This window comes from Schistocerca serialis, chromosome 4 (genome assembly GCF_023864345.2).
Source record: "Schistocerca serialis cubense isolate TAMUIC-IGC-003099 chromosome 4, iqSchSeri2.2, whole genome shotgun sequence".
In the NCBI taxonomy this organism is placed as follows: domain Eukaryota; kingdom Metazoa; phylum Arthropoda; class Insecta; order Orthoptera; family Acrididae; genus Schistocerca; species Schistocerca serialis.
The window spans coordinates 137,238,240-137,259,517 of record NC_064641.1 but is presented as its reverse complement, the minus strand read 5'-3'; the positions used below and the strand labels follow the sequence as shown (position 1 = coordinate 137,259,517).

Below are 21,278 nucleotides of genomic sequence, written 5' to 3'. Positions count from 1 at the left end.
TTTGTGTTTGTTTGTGTGTCTATCGACCTGCCAGCGCTTTCGTTTGGTAAGTCACATCATCTTTGTTTTTAGATATATTTTTCCCCTGTGGAGTGAACGCACATGTGTCAGAAATAACACTATTGGTAGCAAGAGCATCAGTCATAGATCAAATTTAATGTGTCTAAGAGTAAAGTAAAACGAGCACAGAATCAGTGAATCCACAGTGCATATGAAGTGTAATGATTATTATGGATGGCAGAAGACTTAGAAAATTTCCTTTGAGAGTGTAGACATGAAATGAGGGATTTCCAGGATTTGTTGAGCGGGAAAACCTTCATCTCGCTTCAGCAGGTTGTCTGCTAATTTTATTTCCACATCTTCCTTGACCACTGAATCCCAGTGAGATGAGTCTGTAGCCAGTATCTTAACTGTCCCATTATCAAAAAATGTAGGCTTTCACGGCTGGTGTTGTCTTCAATTAAAACTTCCTGGCTGAGAGGCTGTGGTCGATGTATAAAATTTCCACCTAACGTTTCGTCTCCATCTGCGGGAGACAGCTTCTGAGGTCATCCGGCTGCTGCCACTGAGGCTCCAGGTACCCTCGCATTTATAGAGCGTATACAGGGCACCACCATTCGTCACGTGATGCCGACGGTATGCCTATCTTTGGAAGGCATCGTCATTCTTGATTAAGAGTAATCGATTGTCATTCTGCTGGCACAACGTTGACATCCATATTTTGTCTAACTTTACTTTTCTATTAAAATTGTTACGGTGTTCGTGAATCTCTATTGCTTTTCTATACATGCAAGCATGATAATGGGATGTTCGTGCTACAACGCTTGTATCATTAAATTTAATTTCGTGGTTCCCATCTTGAAAAACATGCTCAGCTACGGCCAGTTTTTTTATGTGTCCTAAGTGACAGTTTCTTTTATATTCAGCTAAGCGGGTGTTTACACCTCTTTTCATTGTTCCAATATATACTTGTCCACAGCTGCATGGAATTTTGTATACCCTAGGTGTTGCTAGGGGGTGTCGGGCATCTTTTGCAGTCCTTAAATATTCCTTAATCTTCTTGGGGGGCCTGAAGATTGTTTCTATCCCATACTTGGCCAGAACTTTCCCGATACCGTCCGTGACACCCCCCCCCCCCACCCCCACCCCCACCCTCCGCCCCCCTCCCCCCCGGATGATGGTTTGATTCCTTGTGGAGGTATCGATCCGTGTGAGTGTTCTTTCTATATACCTTGTGGCCCAGTGTCCCATTCACCCGTTTAATTACAGACACATCCAGGAAATTAAGTTGACCATTGCTCTTTTTCTCCAACGTAAACTGTATCTTCAGGTTAATACTGTTCAGATGCACCAAGGAGACATCCAGCTCCTTTTCACCATGAGTCCACACTACAAATGTGTCATCAACATAGCGGTACCATTTTACTGGCAGTCTGCAGCACTCGCTGTTCGAAGATCTCCATAAATAAATTGGCAACAGCTGGGCTGAGAGGGCTTCCCATCGATCTGTTCGTAAAACTTGTTGTTGTACAGGAAATAAGTTGTCGTCAGGCAGTGTTTAAATAAAGCCACTATGTCAGTCGGAAAAATATCTGCTATATATGAAATAGCTTCGTTTACAAGCACCATGGTAAACAATGACACTACATCAAAGCTCACAAGAATATCAGTTGGGCTGACGTTAATCTCCCTCATTTTTTCAATAAAATGTGCTGTGTTTTTAATGTAACTGTCTGTTCTGCCAGTGTATGGTTGCAGCAAGCAGGCGAGATATCTGGCCACCTCTTGTGTTAGAGATCCTATGGCAGTCACAATCGGTCTCAACGGGACCTATGGTTTATGTACCTTTGGGAGTCCATATAGTCTGGGTGGATAAGCTTCCGTTTTGCAGAGTTGTATTTTATCATCCAAAGAAAGAGAAGATTGTTTTACCAGTTGATTGATATTTCTCAAAATTTTGGTTGTAGGATCCTTCTGAAGCTTTTTATACGTAGTGGGATCCAAAAGGTCACTAATATCCTTGTGATAATCTTCGGTGTTCAGCAAAGCTGTAGCATTTCCTTTATCAGCTGCAAGTACAATAATGCTCTTGTGCCCTCCTTTCCAGTTGAGACAAATTGCTGGTAGGTGGTTTCGCTCTGCTTAATATTCTGGCTGTTTCAGTCCTGATTTCATCCGCGGAATGCGATGATAACAAACGGATTCCTGCCTCCACATTCGTTATAATGTCCTCTGTAGGAACCTTTAGTGGTGTGACTGCAAAGTTGCTGAAGAAGGCGAATGTATTGCTGGTGTTCAGTTCAACACTCTTTCGAAGTGCGTATTGTTTGTCCTATGTAACTTGTACCAAACTTAAAATGAATTTTGTATTCATTCGCCTCTTGTAAAAGCGGATCGCCCTCCGCAGGTCCCAGAAGAACTGTCATCTTGGTTGGTGGAAGGAAATTCACATCCACTTTGTTTCTTCATTATTCGTGCTATTTTGGAAGAGAGATTTCGCACATACAATAGAAAGGCTGTAGACCATACATTGATGTATTCTAAGTCTTCATCCATCCATAATTATCACATTTAATCTACAGTGTATGAAGCGATTAGAAGACTTTCAAGTGACCAGGCTTGAGAATGGCTAAAAGATTGTCAACTGAAATATTGAAATGTGAATTAAAAATATCCTGAGTGCTCACCCAAAAAATGATAGTAGTATTCAGTATGGCGGGAAAACTTCAGAAAACTTTGAAATGGTATGTGGAACAATGTGTGGCACCAGTGCATGGGTGTTTAAAACCAATTGTTCAAAAGCATCAACAATCTGTACTTTCATGACATCAACACTCCAGTACATCACTAAAGAAATGTAGTCCATTCACTTGGAGCAGACTTGAAAGATCTTAATCACCCTACCTGTAACCATGATTTTGTCTCAAAATTGTGAAACGCAAAAATTCAGATGAAGGCACAATAATAATTTTGTACAGATGAAGAGCATGTGCAAACAAGGGACAATAAACAATGCATAGAAAAGTGAAAATTGTTTATAGAGTAATATAAGGGGGTCTTTTTTTAATATAAAAAGCATTTGCAGTCTGTTGACTGTATATTATTAATGAATCCACAGAATTGTTGTTGTTGGTTTTATTATTATTATTATTATCCTCCCCCCATGAACCATGGACCTTGCCGTTGGTGGGGAGGCTTGCGTGCCTCAGCGATACAGATGGCCGTACCGTAGGTGCAACCACAACGGAGGGGTATCTGTTGAGAGGCCAGACAAACATGTGGTTCCTGAAGAGGGGCAGCAACCTTTTCAGTAGTTGCAGGGGCAACAGTCTGGATAATTGACTGATCTGGCCTTGTAACATTAACCAAAATGGCCTTGCTGTGCTGGTACTGCGAACGGCTGAAAGCAAGGGGAAACTACAGCCGTAATTTTTCCCGAGGACATGCAGCTTTACTGTATGATTAAATGATGATTGCGTCCTCTTGGGTAAAATATTCCGGAGGTAAAATAGTCCCCCATTCGGATCTCCGGGCGGGGACTACTCAGGAGGGCGTCGTTATCAGGAGAAAGAAAACTGGCATTCTACGGATCGGAGCGTGGAATGTCAGATCCCTTAATCGGGCAGGTAGGTTAGAAAATTTAAAAAGGGAAATGGATAGGTTACAGTTAGATATAGTGGGAATTAGTGAAGTTCGGTGGCAGGAGGAACAAGACTTTTGGTCAGGTGATTACAGGGTTATAAATACAAAATCAAATAGGGGAACAATTGACAGGAATGGGGGAAAGAAATACAGTAGAAGAAGAATGGGTAGCTCTGAGGGATGAAGTAGTGAAGGCAGCAGACGATCAAGTAGGTAAAAAGACGAGGGCTAATAGAAATCCTTGGGTAACAGAAGAAATATTGAATTTAATTGATGAAAGGAGAAAATATAAAAATGCAGTAAATGAAGCAGGCAAAAAGGAATACAAACATCTCAAAAATGAGATCAACAGGAAGTGCAAAATGGCTAAGCAGGGATGGCTAGAGGACAAATGTAAGGATGTAGAGGCTTGTCTCACTACAGGTAAGATAGATACTGCCTACAGGAAAATTACAGAGACCTTTGGAGAGAAGAGAACCACTTGTATGAATATCAAGAGCTCAGATGGCAAACCAGTTCTAAGCAAAGAAGGGAAGGCAGAAAGGTGGAAGGAGTATATAGAGGGTTTATACAAGGGCAATGTACTTGAGGACAATATTATGGAAATGGAAGAGGATGTAGATGAAGAAGAAATGGGAGATAAGATACTGCGTGAAGAGTTTGACAGAGCACTGAAAGACCTGAGTCGAAACAAGGTTGGGAAAGGAGTGAGACAGGGTTGTAGCCTCTCCCCGATGTTATTCAATCTGTATATTGAGCAAGCAGTAAAGGAAACAAAAGAAAAATTCGGAGTAGGTATTAAAATCCATGGAGAAGAAATAAAAACTTTGAGGTTCGCCGATGACATTGTAATTCTGTCAGAGACAGCAAAGGACTTGGAAGAGCAGTTGAACGGAATGGACAGTGTCTTGAAAGGGTGATATAAGATGAACATCAACAAAAGCAAAACGAGGATAATGGAATGTAGTCAAATTAAATCGGGTGATGCTGAGGGGATTAGATTAGGAAATGAGACACTTAAAGTAGTAAGGGAGTTTTACTATTTGGGGAGCAAAATAACTGATGATGGTCGAAGTAGAGAGGATATAAAATGTAGACTGGCAATGGCAAGAAAATTGTTTCTGAAGAAGAGAAATTTGTTAACATCGGGTATAGATTTAAGTGTCAGGAAGTCGTTTCTGAAAGTATTTGTATGGAGTGTAGCCATGTATGGAAGTGAAACATGGACGATAACCAGTTTGGACAGGAAGAGAATAGAAGCTTTCGAAATGTGGTGCTACAGAAGAATGCTGAAGATAAGGTGGGTAGATCACCTAACTAATGAGGAGGTATTGAATAGGATTGGGGAGAAGAGAAGTTTGTGGCACAACTTGACTAGAAGAAAGGATCGGTTGGTAGGACATGTTTTGAGGTGCCAAGGGATCACAAATTTAGCATTGGAGGGCAGCGTGGAGGGTAAAAATCGTAGAGGGAGACCAAGAGATGAATACACTAAGCAGATTCAGAAGGATGTAGGGTTGCAGTAGGTACTGGGAGATGAAGAAGCTTGCACAGGATAGAGTAGCATGGAGAGCTGCATCAAACCAGTCTCAGGACTGAAGACCACAACAACATCAATTATTATTATGGGACATGGCTCATGAAAATCTGTGTTCATTGCAGTTCTAAGGGAGATCACTGCATCCTTACATTAAAAATTTGTCTATCATTTTCTTAATTTTTTTTTAATCTACCTGCTTTTGACCTAGTGCAGGTTCTTGTATCCTTCAGTAGTACATGAAATAGAAAATAGATCTCACTGTCAACAGCATTGTAAAAGTGTCAATCACTGATATTTGAGTTATGATGGATTTTGTTTTGCATGTGACTAGTGCTGAGACAGTTAAAAGAAATAAAAATGGACTGATAATTTATTAGTCCATTGTACTTGCAAGCTTACAAAAAACTTACCTTTACTTTCAAGAATGAGGCAAGTAAGATATTGCCTAGTAAATGCTCACAAAGTAATTTTTAATGGGCTAGACAAGAGCTAGTGCTTTTTCTAAAGTGTGCTTAAATTGTTTCAGTTGGTGAGGATTTTCCTAGCGAAGGTAGCTCAGCTCCTGTCCACGAGTCTTCTTCGCAGGAGGGAGCAGAATTTGAAACTCCTCGTGTAATTGACAGTGACGAGAGCCTGTAGCACTCCATCAGCTTCTCCACAAGAACCTGACTGTTCTTGAAAAAGACAATGTTGCCTCCATACAACTTTTCACTTTTAGCCGTTTTTACAGAAGGCCTTCTATACCTCATTGAAGTAATTCTGTTACCACTATTGATTCTGCATGTAATGAAAATGGAAATTTTATAATAAAACTTTTTGATTTGGTTCCTGTTTCTATAAAGGACTAAGAAGTTAACAGTTTTTGAATTTATCACATCGTATTTGTTAAACATGACATGTGAGTTCAGAACTGTTGTAACAATTCAGAAATCTTTTGTTTAAACTTTGGATGACATTTATTTGTGATTTACAGTATTCTACTTAAAATTATAATGATACTATAGTATGCTTTTTTTATGGAGGTATATTTCACAACGTGTAAAATTTATCGTCAGTGTAATTTGGAATTTGATGTATATACATAAATTGTGATGTCAGTAGGCAACTACTCAAAGAGGAAATAATGCTTTAAGTGTCTAGATTTTATTTTAAAAATCTGGCGTAATACTGTAAATTGTACCAAAACTTCTACTTTTCATAGTCTTTAATTTTATTTTATTCCTTCAAGAATTTGGGTGAGTCAAAATTTTTGTATATATATATATATATTGTTGCTCATTGACTGTATAATAATATTTATATTTATTTATTAGCATGCCTGATGTAAATGACGTTATTGTATCATACTTGTATAAGTTACTGTTGAAAACAAAGATGTATATAATGTTTATTAAAGCAGTGGTTTCTTATTAGTACTGATGTATAATGTTATGTGACTGCTAAGAATTTTCTTTTCAATTTGCACTGAAATTTATTTGCATTTACAGATTATTAAGTTTTATACTTTTATACAACTATAGACTGTTTTATGTAGGTTTTCAATGGCAGCACACACTGAGTACAACTATGATCCTGTGGGTGCTAAGTACTGGATTATCTTTTTCTGTGACTGAGAACTGAAAGATGATTGAAGCTTAAATATAAAAAGAGTTCTTTGCATCACATATGGTGTATGTTCTTGTATTGTTACCCTGAATATTTTAACTGCATGCCTTTACAGCTTCTCCCAGGTCAAGTGTTAATATTTAAAAAATTATATAAAAAAAAGCTAGATATATTTGCCCTTGTACTTAGTCATCTGTTAAGAGAGGAGGGGAAATATGCACAGGAATTATATTCCCATGCCGTTTTGTTGCTAAGGATATAGATGCAGCTTGGTTATTTGAGTTCTGCACAATGCTTACTGTATATTTAGATGGTTCTTTTCCTGTTTATTATATCTGATCAGTCAATAGTCAGAAAGCACAAATGAGAAACAGTGACTATTGGGGCTTAGGGTGAAGGGAAAACCATTCATTCCTAGCAAGTGGACGTGACCATGGAAGAAAGGATTAGTGTAGCAAGGTTGAAGTGGTGTAGTCGTGAGAAATGTGTGTAGCCTAATCAACTTCTATGACAGTACACAAACAACTTACAGGAATTCAGCTAGGTAAAATTTACAGCGACTGCCGATATTTTGGCGGGAGTACACCCCGCCGTTTTTGAGGCACAATCTGCAACGGACAGGCGATGTACAGGCAAATTTAAAACATCGGTTCTTGGAGTAATTCGGGGAAGATAAAAAACACACACACACACACACACACACACACACACACACACACACACACACTGAACACTAGTGCCACCAAAGACAACTAGAGTCAGAGATATCAATAGTGAGACTACGAACTAGCAGATGAGGTAACATTGATTCTGTCCCTCTGTTTTTTGACAAGGGAGAGAGCAGGATACCAAGCAGAGATTAAACAAAAACCTCCATCACTGTTTACAAGGTTGCTCACTGATTTAATCTCAACTGTCTCCTTAATAACACTGTCCCAATATCTGGATGTGCATTCCAATATCTTGGCATTGTTATATACGAGTGTCACTCCAAAAGAAATGCACACTATTTTTTTTTTATATATCCATCTTTTATTCTACATGTTTGAAAGTTTTACAGTGTGTAGATACATCCTTTAGGAACAATATTTTCATTTCTCCACATAATTTCCATCCCTCTCAACTGCCTTACACCATCTTTGAACCAGTGCCTGTATACCCGCACGGTAAAATTCTGGACCAACCAGTTGGAGCCACTGTTTGGCAGCATGCACAAGGGAATCATCATCTTCAAACCTTGTTCCACGAAGAGAGTCTTTCAGTTTCCCAAAGAGATGATAGTCACACGGAGCCAGGTCAGGACTGTAAGGCGGGTGTTTCAGTGTTGTCCATCTGAGTTTTGTGATCGCTTCCATAGTTTTTTGACTAACATGTGGCCGTGCATTGTTGTGCAACAGCAAAACATCCTGCTTTTGCCGATGTGGTTGAACACGACTCAGTCGAGCTTGAAGTTTCTTCAGTGTCATCACATATGCATCAGAATTTATGGTGGTTCCACTAGCAAGATTCCTTTGGAATCAAAAAACACCGTAGCCATAACTTTTCCAGCAGAAGGTGTGGTTTTGAATTTATTTTTCCTTGGGTGAATTTGCATGATGCCACTCCATTGATTGCCTCTTCGTCTCAGGTGAAAAATGGTGGAGCCATGTTTCATCACCTGTCACAGTTCTTCCAAGAAATTAATCTCCACCATTCTTTTACTGTTCCAAAAGTTCGCTGCAAAACATTTTTCTTGTTGTGTTGCTTGAGGTTTTCCCGACGGACATGTTGTATATATGGTTCTTGGGCGAGACTTGGAGTTCTCACTATGACATCCGATGTCTCGCCTGAGAACCATATATACATTTTTCTTGTTTCTTTGTGGTCCACTGTCAGCATCCTGGGAACCCACCTGGCACAAACCTTTTTTTAACGCCAACACTTTCAGTATTCTGCAAACACTTCCTTCCCCTATCCCAATGTAGCGTGACAATTCGTTCACTGTGATGCATCTGTCAGCAGTCACCAGTTCGTTAACTCTGCACATTGTCTGGAATGTGTGCAATACGAGGCCTGCTGCTGCGAGGACAATCCTCAATATTGCCGTGCCCGCTTTCAACATGTAACCTGCTTGCCCACCGACTAACTGTACTGCGATCGACAGCAGCATCTCCTCTTGTGGATGTTTCCCAATGTCTCGTTATCACAGCACAGGACTTCTATGACAGCACGTTGCTTCTGACAAATGTCAAGTGTAGCAGCCATCTTGAAGACATGCTGTGACGGCACCACTCAGGGGAACAGGTTGAACTAAGTTTGAAAACCAGCGGGAAGGATGTATCTACACACTGTAAAACTTTCACACGTGCAGAATGAAAACTGTATTTTTACAAAAATAGTGTGCATTTCTTTTGGAGTGACCCTCGTAACATAGGGTGACCAGTATCCAAATGTTTGGCAATAGCAGATCTACTTGGCTGCTGTAATCATGTGTGCTGTTTATGCTCAGTACATCAGTCCTCCACGGTCATGATAGTCTGGCCAATATATGCCATGCCATAGCTACAAGGAATGCAATATACACCCGTCTTACACAAATCAAGATTGTCTGTAACAGAACCTAAAAGCACTCTAATTTTAGATGGTCGGACAACACATTTCATGTTGTACTTCTGTAAAATACGACTACTCTTGTTGGAAGTGCTTCCTATGTAAGGCAAAAGGCAGTAGACTTAGGTGTCAACTCAGTATTATTACCAATCACCCAATGCACAGTTGGTTGATAGCGCAATGCACATTCAGTCTGTCTTTCACTATAACCATTTTGACGAACCCTTCACGCTGAGCCAGATGGTGACAACTATTAGCCTGCAAATACAAGTTGATGTGAGTATGTTTCCTGTAAACAGCATGTCCCAATGATCCATCATCCTTCCTCCTAACCAAAATGTCAAGAAAGGGAAGGTAACCATCCTCTTCCACCTCCATCGTAAAACGAATGCTCAGTTGGATCGAGTTCAGATGTTCTAAAAAGGCACAAATTCTCCCTACCACGAGGCCAAACAACAAAGGTACCTTCAACTTATCTGAAGAAACAGGCGGGTTTGAAAGGTGCCGACTCCAATACACTTTTCTCGAAGTCTGCCATAAAGAAATTTGCAATCACAGGAGGCAACTACATCTATCTGCTTGTAATATTGGTTATTGAATAAAAAGTAAGTGGATGTCAACACGTGCCGAAAGAGATTAGTTAATTCAGCACCAAACCTAACCTCAGTTAATCGCAATGACTCGGAGAGAGGAACACGAGTGAAGAGAGAGACCACATCAAAACTTACTAAAATATCAGAGTCACTCAACTGCAGTCCCTCCAAACGACGCAAAATCGGCTGAGTTTCTGATATGATGTACACACCGACCAACTTGTAGACTCAACAGAGAAGCAAGGTGCTGGCTACACGATATGACGGAGTGCCGATATTCCTCACTATAGGACGGAAAGGAAACACTTCCTTGTGTATCTTCAAAAGACCATATAACCTAGGGGTAATTGCGCTATAGGTGTTAAGACTCTTTGATAATGTCCTGCGACAAACCACTGTTCTTCAGGAGGCTGTTGGTTTTTCTCTCAACACTGTGTGGGATCAGTATTGATTCTGCGGGCAAGTACAATGCGGCCGTCGTTTTAAACAAACAAGATTATGTACAGAAGATTTATTATCTGACTCAGCATATTGCAGAATCGATGCTGAGCCCACAAAAAGTGTTGAGAGAAAGACCAACAGCCTCCTGAAGAAAAGTGGTTTGTCACAGGACACTATCAAGAGTCTCAACACCCATAGTGCTGTTCCCCCTAGGTTATATGGCCTTCCGTAGGTACACAAGGAAGGGGATCCTTTCCATCCTATTGCCCAGATTGCTTCTCGCATCACGCGCAGTTGCTCGCAGTCTGGACTCAGGCCAGTGGTCTCATGAGTGCATGTGTGTTCTTATCATATTTTTAATTTAGCTGACTTGCATATGTGAGACACTATTCTTCAACTGCCATAGTTACCACACCTGAGACACCTGAAAACCACAAACCCAAAAGCACTGAATATCATGAAGTACCTTAGTCAAAGGTCTTGAGGAGCAGACATGGTGCTTCTGCTTGTTTTATCGGGCTTTACGGTTAGACTACGTCTGCACAGTTTACAGTTAGCGAGGCCATTTTACCTGCAGATTATTGACGCTATCCACTATGAGGGGATTAGGCTAGCCACAGATGCTTATAGGGTCAGCCCCGTACCCAGTTTGTGCCGACATTGAGGAACTGCCACTCACCATCTGGCAGCAGCTCCTCGTGGCGCATTAGGCATACAATTTTCTCGCAGCTCCAACATCACCTGTGCGCATCCACCTCTGGGACCCCTTTTCTGCAATTGTCCACGAGCAACAATGCCATTTGGGATCCGCTTGCAGCGTGTGCCAGTCACTAGATGTGGAGCATGTAGTGTTACAAATCCAGGTTTTTAACCACCTGCCACCATGTTTACTGCAGAGGCCCTGGGTGATTTTAAATTTAGTGCAGTACAGAAGAGATTGCACATCTGCATATATTTTTATATTTTATTTTCTGCCATTTTAATTGTACACCACAATTCTACAGCTGTCTTTATGGATTGGTCGAAACAGAGGGTACTCCATTGGATGTTCTGTTGTTTTCCTTGATTGTGTCATCAAGATCTGACTGTCTCGAGACTTTACTGTATTTGATGGGCACTGGAGCAGATGAGGCATTCTTAAGAGTGCTAAATTCCTTGGCTGTTCAGGCTCACTGAGTGCCCATAACTCTCTGCAATGTTTACACTTGGCAAATAAAGTAGTCCAGAATATCCAGGACGCCCTCGTCCAACTATGACAATTAGGGAAGGAGACGTCTTTCTGCTGGGTACCAGGGCACATGGGTATTGCACAGAACGAAAGGACAGATGTAGCAGCCAAGGAGGCATGTAGTTGTTATCACCTGTTGAGGTGCAGAGTCGTGTCAATGGAAAGACGAGTGGCTGGAAGTGACTGATGATAAGCTGTCTCTCAGAAAGCCCACAAAGCAGCCATGGCGTACTTCCGCTCAGCCACGAAGACAGGGTTAGATCCTCCTTACTTGTCTTCACATAGTCCACAGCTCTATGATGCATGGCTTCTTGTTCTGACGAGAGGACCCTCCATCGTGTGGTGCCTGTTGCATACAGATCGCTGTGTGCTGCATATTACTCAACTGTGTTTTATTTTCAGACCAGAGGGTAGCTGCAGATTTTCAAGCAGATGTGCCCTTTATTGTAAGTGATGCTGAAATTAGTGTGGATAGAGTTTTACGGTATTGTGATGTGTCCAACTTGTTTTCTAAAACTGCAGGGAGATGTTCTTAATGTGTTAACAGGGCGACTGGCTCACCCACGTTTTTCATAGGCGGTCAGCCAGTCACACTTCCATGTGCCTTTATTTTAGCTCTTACATAATTTTACTTCTGTTTTAATCCCATGTATAGGACCTTTCACCCTTCTCTGTTGTATAAAGGCCAGTGACGTAGAGTGAATGTGTGGGTCCATGTGATTGAGGTGGGAGTGAGTAAGTGCCATTTTAAAGGTTTCCTCCAAACTATGTGACAACAATTTTAGACACATTATTATACACATTCATTTCTTTTAGTATGTGTAAGGGCACCGATAGCCTTTGTGTTGAGTGCCCATAAGCTCCACCACTCACCGTCTCTCTCTCTCTCTGCAACACATCTCTTTCTTGTGTTTTACATGTCACCTTCCAAACCGCACCATACACTCCAATGTACAAGCTACACTGTATCAACCGTCTCGTATGCGCACAACACCTGGCTACCTGACCGTGCTGGTTGTTGGTGCAGCATCTCATGTCCCACATTAATACCCCCAATACCATTAATCCCAGACCTTCAAATTGATCTCTCTTCCTGTATAACTCTTGCATATTTTCGCCTGTTGTTTTCTGTACTTTCCGGTGCCGCACAAACTTTTTACTTCGTCCTACCAGCCCCCCCCCCCCCCTCCCCCACCCACCTTTATTCCAGGATGCACATACTAAACTCATCTAATCTAGTCACATCTGTTATCCCCATTCTTCAAACATATCTGCCCTCTGAACTGCAACCCATTGTATAGTATTTTTATTTATTTTTATCTTTAGATCTCATTGTGTTTTCACATCGATTTCAGTTCTTTTTGCCCTTCACTGTCAGTCACACTCTCTCAAGTTTTATCCTGTTTGCCCGTACTTCATCCATTCTGTCCTTTTTGTGATTTTTTCCATGTATTATAGCAATTTTTTCACACGTTTTCTAAGTTATTTATGTATTTCTATCCATTTTTATCTTCTACTGCTGGTCTTTGCTCACTCTATCTGCACCAACACAGAAAAGTTTCCTTATCCCTAGTCAGAACCTAGTCTCAAATATTGTTCCTTGTTGCTGCCCGGCTCATGGAATCCCTCCAAATGACCTTACCATCAAATTACCCATCTCTGGCTGCAACCCCTCTTTCCATAATGACCTCCATCTATTCAGATTCTGCCACTCTTCAGCCCTCACCACCTAGTCATGCAAAACCATTTAGCCCGCATCTCGTGGTCGTGCGGTAGCATTCTCGCTTCCCACGCCCGGGTTCCCGGGTTCGATTCCCGGCGGGGTCAGGGATTTTCTCTGCCTCGTGATGGCTGGGTGTTGTGTGATGTCCTTAGGTTAGTTAGGTTTAAGTAGTTCTAAGTTCTAGGGGACTGATGACCATAGATGTTAAGTCCCATAGTGCTCAGAGCCAAAACCATTTAAACTAGGCCCAAACCTCCTTGCAAAGCTGCTCTGCAGTCCCAAATTTCTGTATCCCATCTCTCATATTGAAACTCTTGCCCTCCAGGAACTAGAGCAGTATGCACAATGCCACCTCAAAAAAGCTCCCCAACCTGTTCACCTCCACTCCCACCTTGACTACAACTATCCACCACCTCTGCAACAGCCTCCAATCCTACCCCTCGCCTCCCCTTCCCCCATCCGCTCATAGTTGAGAAACTGTGCTTCACAGACCTACAACATTTACTAGACTCTCAAAAACTTCCCAACTCCACAATACATAATCCAGAACTTAAACTGACATGAAACACTGTCGTGAACCTTTCCTCAAAAAGCCCTAGTCCCACAGAAGCATCAGTCCTTTCCAAAGGCCTTGTCATTTTGGCTCGCTCCCAAATTCAATCCTGCTGGACTTGTTACAGACCTTCTCCTGGTCCCTATGGTGTAAACAAGTTTTTGCCACCAACACTGTCAGTCAGACTTAACCCAAAACCAATGTTGAAAACTGCCCAGCTCTGTTCACTCCCCCATCCAATTGCAATCCACCCCGCCCCCCTCCCCCACTTCCCCCAAATCACGCACTGTTAACTTTCCAGAATTTCTTAATCTCGAAAATTGTCTCCCCATCATTTCTTGAATCCCTCAACATGCAAGCTAATCTTACATTCACAGAGAGAACTGCAATCCACCACCTAAAAACTGCTCCCTCCTACATGCTTCCTAATGTCTATAAACCCTACCGACTAGGACACCCATTGTGGCCAGTTACTGTGCTCCCACTGGAGAATCTTTACTCTCATAGACCAACACCTTCAGCCTGTTACTCACAACCTGCCCTCCTATGTAGAAGACACCAACCATTTCCTCCACTGACTCTCCACAGTCCCTGTTCCTTTACCATGAAGTGCCCTGTGTGTCGCTCTTGGCTGGGTGTTGTGTGCTGTCCTTAGGTTAGTTAGGTTTAAGTAGTTCTAAGTTCTAGGGGACTTATGACCACAGCAGTTGAGTCCCATAGTGCTCAGAGCCATTTGAACCAATTTTTGTCACTCTTGATGCCACCTCCCTTTACACAAACATCCCTAATGTCCATGGCCTTGCTTCTGTTGTACACTTCCTTTCCCAATGCCCAATGGATTTCAAATCTACAACCTCCTTCCCAGTCACCATGACCAACTATATCCTCAACCACAATTAATTCTCCTCTCAAGGCATCACCTACAAACAAATCCAGGTACAGCAATGAGCACCCACATGGCACAATCCTATGCCAACCTATTCATGGGCCATCTAAAGGAATCTTTTGTAACCAGAATCCCAAACCTTTTACCTGATTCAGATTCAATGATGACATCTTCACGATCTGGATCAAGGGTGATGACCCATACCCACATTCCTCCAGAATCTCAACACCTTCTCTCCCATTCGCTTCACCTGGTCCGCCTCAACCCAACAAGCCACCTTCCCCATTGTTGACCTCCACCGCAAGGATGGCTGCATCAGTATTTCTGTCCACCTCAATCCTGCCAGCCACCAATACCTCCAGCGCGACAGCTGCAATCCATTTCATACCACGATGTCTCTTCCATACCCCAAGCCACCCATGCCCATCGCAATCTATAGTCACAAGCAGTCCCTCTTGAAATATACCAAGGGTCTCACTGTGCTCTGAAGTAAGGAATATCTCCCCCACTATACCCCCCCCCTCCCCCCATAATGCTTCTCTGCCACCCACCAAACTGCCACAATATCATTGCCCATCACTACTCTACCCCTACTCCTAACCCCTTGCCTCACAGCTGATATCCTTCTAGCAGAACTAGAATGCAAGACTTGTCCCATGTATCCTCCTCACCACCTACTCCAGTCCACTTACAAGCATCACCTATCCCATCAAAGACAGGGCTACCTGTGAAAGCAGTCATGTGATCTACAAGCTAACCTGCAACCACTGCTGCAATCTATGTGGTCATGGTAACCGACAATCCAGTCTGTCCACATGAGTGGCTACTGACAAACCGTGGCCAAGAAACAACTGTCCATCCAGTTGCTGAGCACATTGTCCAAAGCCTGTGCCATCTGGATCCTTCTTACCAATACCAGCTTTTCTGAATTGTGCAGGTGGGAACTTTCCTTGCAATATATCCTACATTTCCATAATCCCTCTGGGCTCAACGTTCATTAATTGCCGTCCTCCTCTCCCGTCTCCTTCCCAGTTCCCATTACAGCACTGCACAGCCTTCTATTCCACGAACACCCACAGTCTTTTTCCTCTTCTCCTTTTCCACTCCCCCCCCCCCCTCCCCACCCTCTGCACCACATCCCAGTACGCTCCCTCAAGTAGCACTTTACCATCTGCCATCCCTACCCTGCTATCCTTCCCCTTCCCCAATCCAGCCTCCTCCTCACCCCACCGCCCAGATTGCTTCTCCCATCATGCGCAGTTGCTCACAGTCTGGCCTCGGTGGCCAGGGACAGTGGTTTGTGTGTGGACTGTGTTTGCTTGAATGTGTGTGTTGGCTACTTCAGAAGAACACTTTTTAGCCGAAAGCTTACTTTTTAAGTAGTCTGTTTTGTCGCGCCTCTCTGTGATTCAACATCTCCACTATATGGTGAATAATAGCAATCTATCCAGCTCGTACTATTGTCAAGCTATAATCTTTCCCTCTTAGTATACACTGATATTTATTAGCATAGGTTTGAAAATATAGTAAGTATCTGCATTCAATTCGTCACATTGAGGAACTACTTACTGACTGTTGCAGGCTCTTTCCAGTGATATTATTCTACCAGCTAAAATTATCTATTTGGCACATAGGAGAAGTCATAAAGTTTGCCATCCTTTTTTATTGTTGTCACAATTTATTTTTCTTGACAATTATGATTTTCTGCAGTAACTTATGTCAAAGCACGTACAACATGTGATACATCTGTGATAATTTTCCTGTCGTCATTGGTTCAGAACCAAAACTGGTAGCAAAATAAAATAACATTGTTACAGACAGCACAGTAGTTACGCATTTTTAAAACAAAGTTTTAACTATCACCGAAAAATAAATTTATAATTTAACTTTCATCTGCAGACCTGGTACACTGTGGAGCCCCTGTAACACTAGATAAGCAAATCAAAATGGCAGACCCCTTGATTAAGTGGAGATGGGCTGTGGTACTTTGTTTTGGCGCTGACCCAAGGAATTACACTGTACACCATAGCTACAGAAATGTATCTGCAAACAAGCAAAGAAATTCATTATAGTATATTATTTTGTGAGAGGAAAGTTAAAACTTTTTGAATGCCCCTCATAGCAGCAATGAAAGAAAGCACTTAGCCACTTTGCACACCAACATTCAGTTACTCTGAACCTCCAACATTCGGTAACAATGAAATGTAGGTCCTGTTTAGAGTTAACTTCTAAAACAAATTGCTGATTGCAACAGCATATTTGTGTCTCATAAAAGAGAGTAATGCCATTCAAATCCTTTCTGATGACTGTTGGGTCTAGACTGATTGGCAACCACTGCAGCAGATCTGCCGTAATACGAGCAAGCAACTTGACCAACCCCCCGCCCCCCCCCCTTTTTTTTCCTGTTCCAGCTGTGACATTCACAGGAAGGACAACTGTTGGTAAATGTGTGTGTGATGCTCCAATGTGTCTAATTTTACATTTGTGGTCTTTTGCAAGATATACATCTGAGGAAGCAACATATTGGTTGGTTTATCTAGGAATGTACACACTCAAAATTTTAACAGTAAACCAAACCATGACACAGTGTACCTCTCACGCAGCATCTGCCTCAGGAGATGCTAAACATCTCAGTGATGCTTTCCCGCTTGAACCTCTAATAAAATGTGGTGCTCTTCTTTGGGTCTTCTCTGTTTCCGCTGTCAGTCGTATCTGTTACAATTTTCAGTATTCAAATTGGGTGAATGAGGTTTTTCAAAGTTGTCTCCTTTGTGATTGGACTACACTTCCTGAGAATTCTCCAATGAATCTGTCTGGCATCTGCCTTACCTGCACTTAACAACTTTAAATTCCTCTGTACACATTCTCTTAGATATTTTATGGATTGTTATGCAATCATGTAATCATCGTATAGTGGCTCTATTCATCTATTTATAGATAATACATTGCATTTTATTGAGGCTCAACTGCCAGTTCCTACATAAAATGTTAATCCTCTACAACTTCCAGTATTTTTTTATTACAGTTTGCAATTTTTGGAAAATATACAAAATCAATATATTCTACACACACACACACACACACACACACACACACACACACACACACACACAAACAAACAAAGAAGCTGTTTCATAGCTTTCTTTCTTCCATTTTTAAATTTGTTTGCTCGTTCAGAAAACTTCTACACATGCCAGCTTAAGGTATATGACAGGGGTACTTTGTGTACCCCACATGATTTCTCATACCTCTCCTCTTCCCCCATACCACTCCTCTTCCTTCCTCTTATAGTTGGCTCTAAATGAAACGATGTATGTAAACTGATGGCACAGAATGCAATGCAGTAATTTGTAAGCCTAACATTACAGTGAATGGGAGAAAAATCTTGTCTAAAGTCTCTCCTTCAGATATTTCACTTTCGGTCATCCAATGTCTATTTCCAGTTTTCTAAAGAGTTGCGTATTTTAACTGTAATAAAATTCTGAAAAGTGGGTGGTGCTTCAAAGAATTAAGTTATTCTTACGCTACCCCCATATGTTGAGTAAGAGGACAATTTTCCTGCAAAGTCCTGACAAGTGCAGAGGGTGGGTATGTGGGTCACTGGGAGCTCCAACATTATGTGGGTGACGGGGCTCCTCATCGAAACAGAAATAGTAGGCAGATCAGGAAAGGAAGTCAGTGGGCACTCAATATGTTTGCCAAGAGGCCTCATCCAAGATGTGGAGGTGGCTCTGCCAGCAACTATTGAACGCACTGGGTGCAACTGGCTGCAAATCAAAGCTCAAGTCTACACAAATGATCCTTGCCAATTGGGTTCTGAGGCCATACTCAGTTTCTTTAGGTGTTGGCTGAACTGATGAAGGGAGTTAGCATTGCACGAGAACAAGGTCAGTTCATCGTCTGCAGCATTGTACTCAGGATTGATTGTGTCCCTCAAGTTGTGAACAGAGTGGAAAGTCCAAACATAGGCTCAGATGACACTGGATGAAAATTTTGTGACCTTCAATATCAGGTGGAGAACTGTAGGCCCCTCTCAATATATCAGATGGGCATTACACGAACAAAGCAGATACTCAGGCAGCAGAATACACTGCACACATGGGGATTTTTTAGGTTGCAGCAGAGCTTTAACTTTGACAGCACCACACCAGTACACTGTAACAGTACCTATGATGAAGAAAATATATTAAAACAACATTTTAAGATGTCAGAAAAAAGGATATGTTACAGTACTGGAAAAAATCAAACACTGGGTTACAAGAACCTATCCTTGGGGTCTGTGCCAAAATCAAAGATTGATCAAAGAAGATTCATCCTCACAGATTGGCAATAGAACAAATTCATATGGTATTAGTAAACTGCAGGAAAATCTATGATAAGGTCCCAAGTTAGTAGTGATCGTTAAAGGAACAAAAATTTGGTTGAAAACAGAAGTGAATACCAATGCCATCTTAATTTCAAATTGGTATATACACTGATAGAGGGGGAAAAAAAAATCACTACTCTCAGAAGGTGTTATGCAACAAGAATGAAATTTGGTAGGCATGTTACTACATCTGACAGATGACGTCTATTCAAATTTTGCACCAGTCGCGTAAGAGTGGCACTAATAGTACCACTATGAGGATGAAAACCAGGTTTACTTTAAATACATGTTGTAACAGTCATTAGTGTTAGTTACCATCGAGATTGGATGTGGTGAGTTGATGTTAGTCAAGAATGCCTTTTAGGTGACAAAGGTGCCTCACTGAGTTTGAACTAAGTCATGTAATAGAGCTATGAGAAGCTGGATATTCCTTCTGCAATCTTGCAGAAAGAGTTGGCAAGCCACTATGTACAATTTCTGGTAGCCATTGTCAAGAGAATGTATGGTTGCAAGAGGACTATGCTACAGATGGTCACATGGCATTACCAAGAGGAAAGACTACCTGTATTGTGTTCGGCTTATGGCTCTGGTAGATCATACTGCATATGCAGTAGCAGTTGGCACCACAATGACACAATGAACTGTTCAAAATCACTTACTTCAAGGACAGCTCTGAGCCAGATGCTCTGTAACATACATTCCGCTGACCCCAATCCACTGCCACTTGCGACTTCAGTGGTGTCAAGTGAGAGCTCATTGGAGGGCAGAGCTTAGGTCTGTTGTGCTTTTTGATGAAAGCTGGTTCTGCCTCAGTGGCAGTGATGGCTGTGTGTTGAGGGCTAGCAACCAACCAGTCTGTGTGCTGGACACACTGGACCTACACATGGAGATATGGTCTGTGGTGCAATTTCATATGACGGCAGCTTTCTCATGGTTATCCCATGTATCCTGACTGCATATTTGTGTATCAATGTGATGATTTGACCTCTTATGCTGCCATTCATGAGGAGCATTCCAGAGGGTGTTTTCCAAATGGATAACACTCACCCATATACCACTATTGAAATCCCAATATGCTCTGCAGAGTCCCAGTGTGTTGCCTTGGCCTGTTCAATCACCAGACCTGTCTCCAATCAAGCATATATGGGACATCATTGGACAACAACTTTAGCATCATCCACAAGCAGCATTAGCAGTCCCTATATTGACTGACCAAGTGCAACAGGCACGGAACTCCATCCCACAGCCGGTCGGGGTAGACAGCGGTTCTAGGCGCTTCAGTCTGGAACCGCGCGACCGCTACGGTCGCAGGTTCGAATCCTGCCTTGGGCATGGATGTGTGTGATGTCCTTAGGTTAGTTAGGATTAAGTAGTTCTAAGATCTAGGGGACTGATGACCTCAGCTGTTAAGTCCCATAGTGCTCAGAGCCATTTGAACCATCCCACAAACTGACATCCAGCACCTTTATAACACAATGCATGCACTTGTACATGCTCATGCTTGCATTCAACATTTTGGCAGTTGCAACAGCTTTTCTGAACTACACAAATGGGAGTTATCCTTGCACCACATCCTTCGCTCCCATGCCCTCTACCCAACAGTTTCCCCTTGCTGTCCTGTCACCCACAGTACGCCGCCACACCAAATGTTCCATTGGTTATATATATATAATTTTCTCAACCCTACCCTGCCAGTAGTGATCCAATGTTATCACTCTGTCATCAGTCAGCTTACAACACCGAAGACTTCTGGCTGTGACACTAATATGATTTTTGATTGTTTTCCAAGTCACCACCTTCCTACCCTCTACCACATGCAGGAAGGCTAGCCAAGTGGTAACACCTCCCCCCCACACCTGACGCCAGTTTTTTTTTTTTTTTTTTTTTTTTTTTTTGAGAGATCTGTATAAAGTTTGATTGAAATTATGTTCTACAAGTCACCCCCCTTCAAATTGAAATTTGTTGGTGTGAAATGTTATCAGAATTGTCACCAATCAGCCTAAAAACACTGAACACTATAGATTATGGACTTTATAGACAGTAAGTCATATGTATAACAATTTGGTGAAAATGACAGACATTGCAGTCTATATTTTTTCACCCTTTTTTTAC

At 41.9% G+C, this 21,278-nt stretch overlaps 1 protein-coding gene across 1 annotated transcript in view; it reads left to right on the top strand.

The window, feature by feature from the left end:
• LOC126473272 (cell division cycle protein 27 homolog) overlaps positions 1 to 6,835 on the top strand; it is a 226,379-nt gene extending 219,544 nt beyond the window's left edge. The window contains exon 15 of the mRNA XM_050100226.1: positions 5,709 to 6,835. Coding sequence (XP_049956183.1) covers positions 5,709 to 5,821 — 113 coding nt within the window. The 3' untranslated portion in view covers positions 5,822 to 6,835. The remainder of the gene's footprint in view (positions 1 to 5,708) is intronic.
• The last annotated feature ends 14,443 nt before the right edge of the window (positions 6,836 to 21,278 follow it).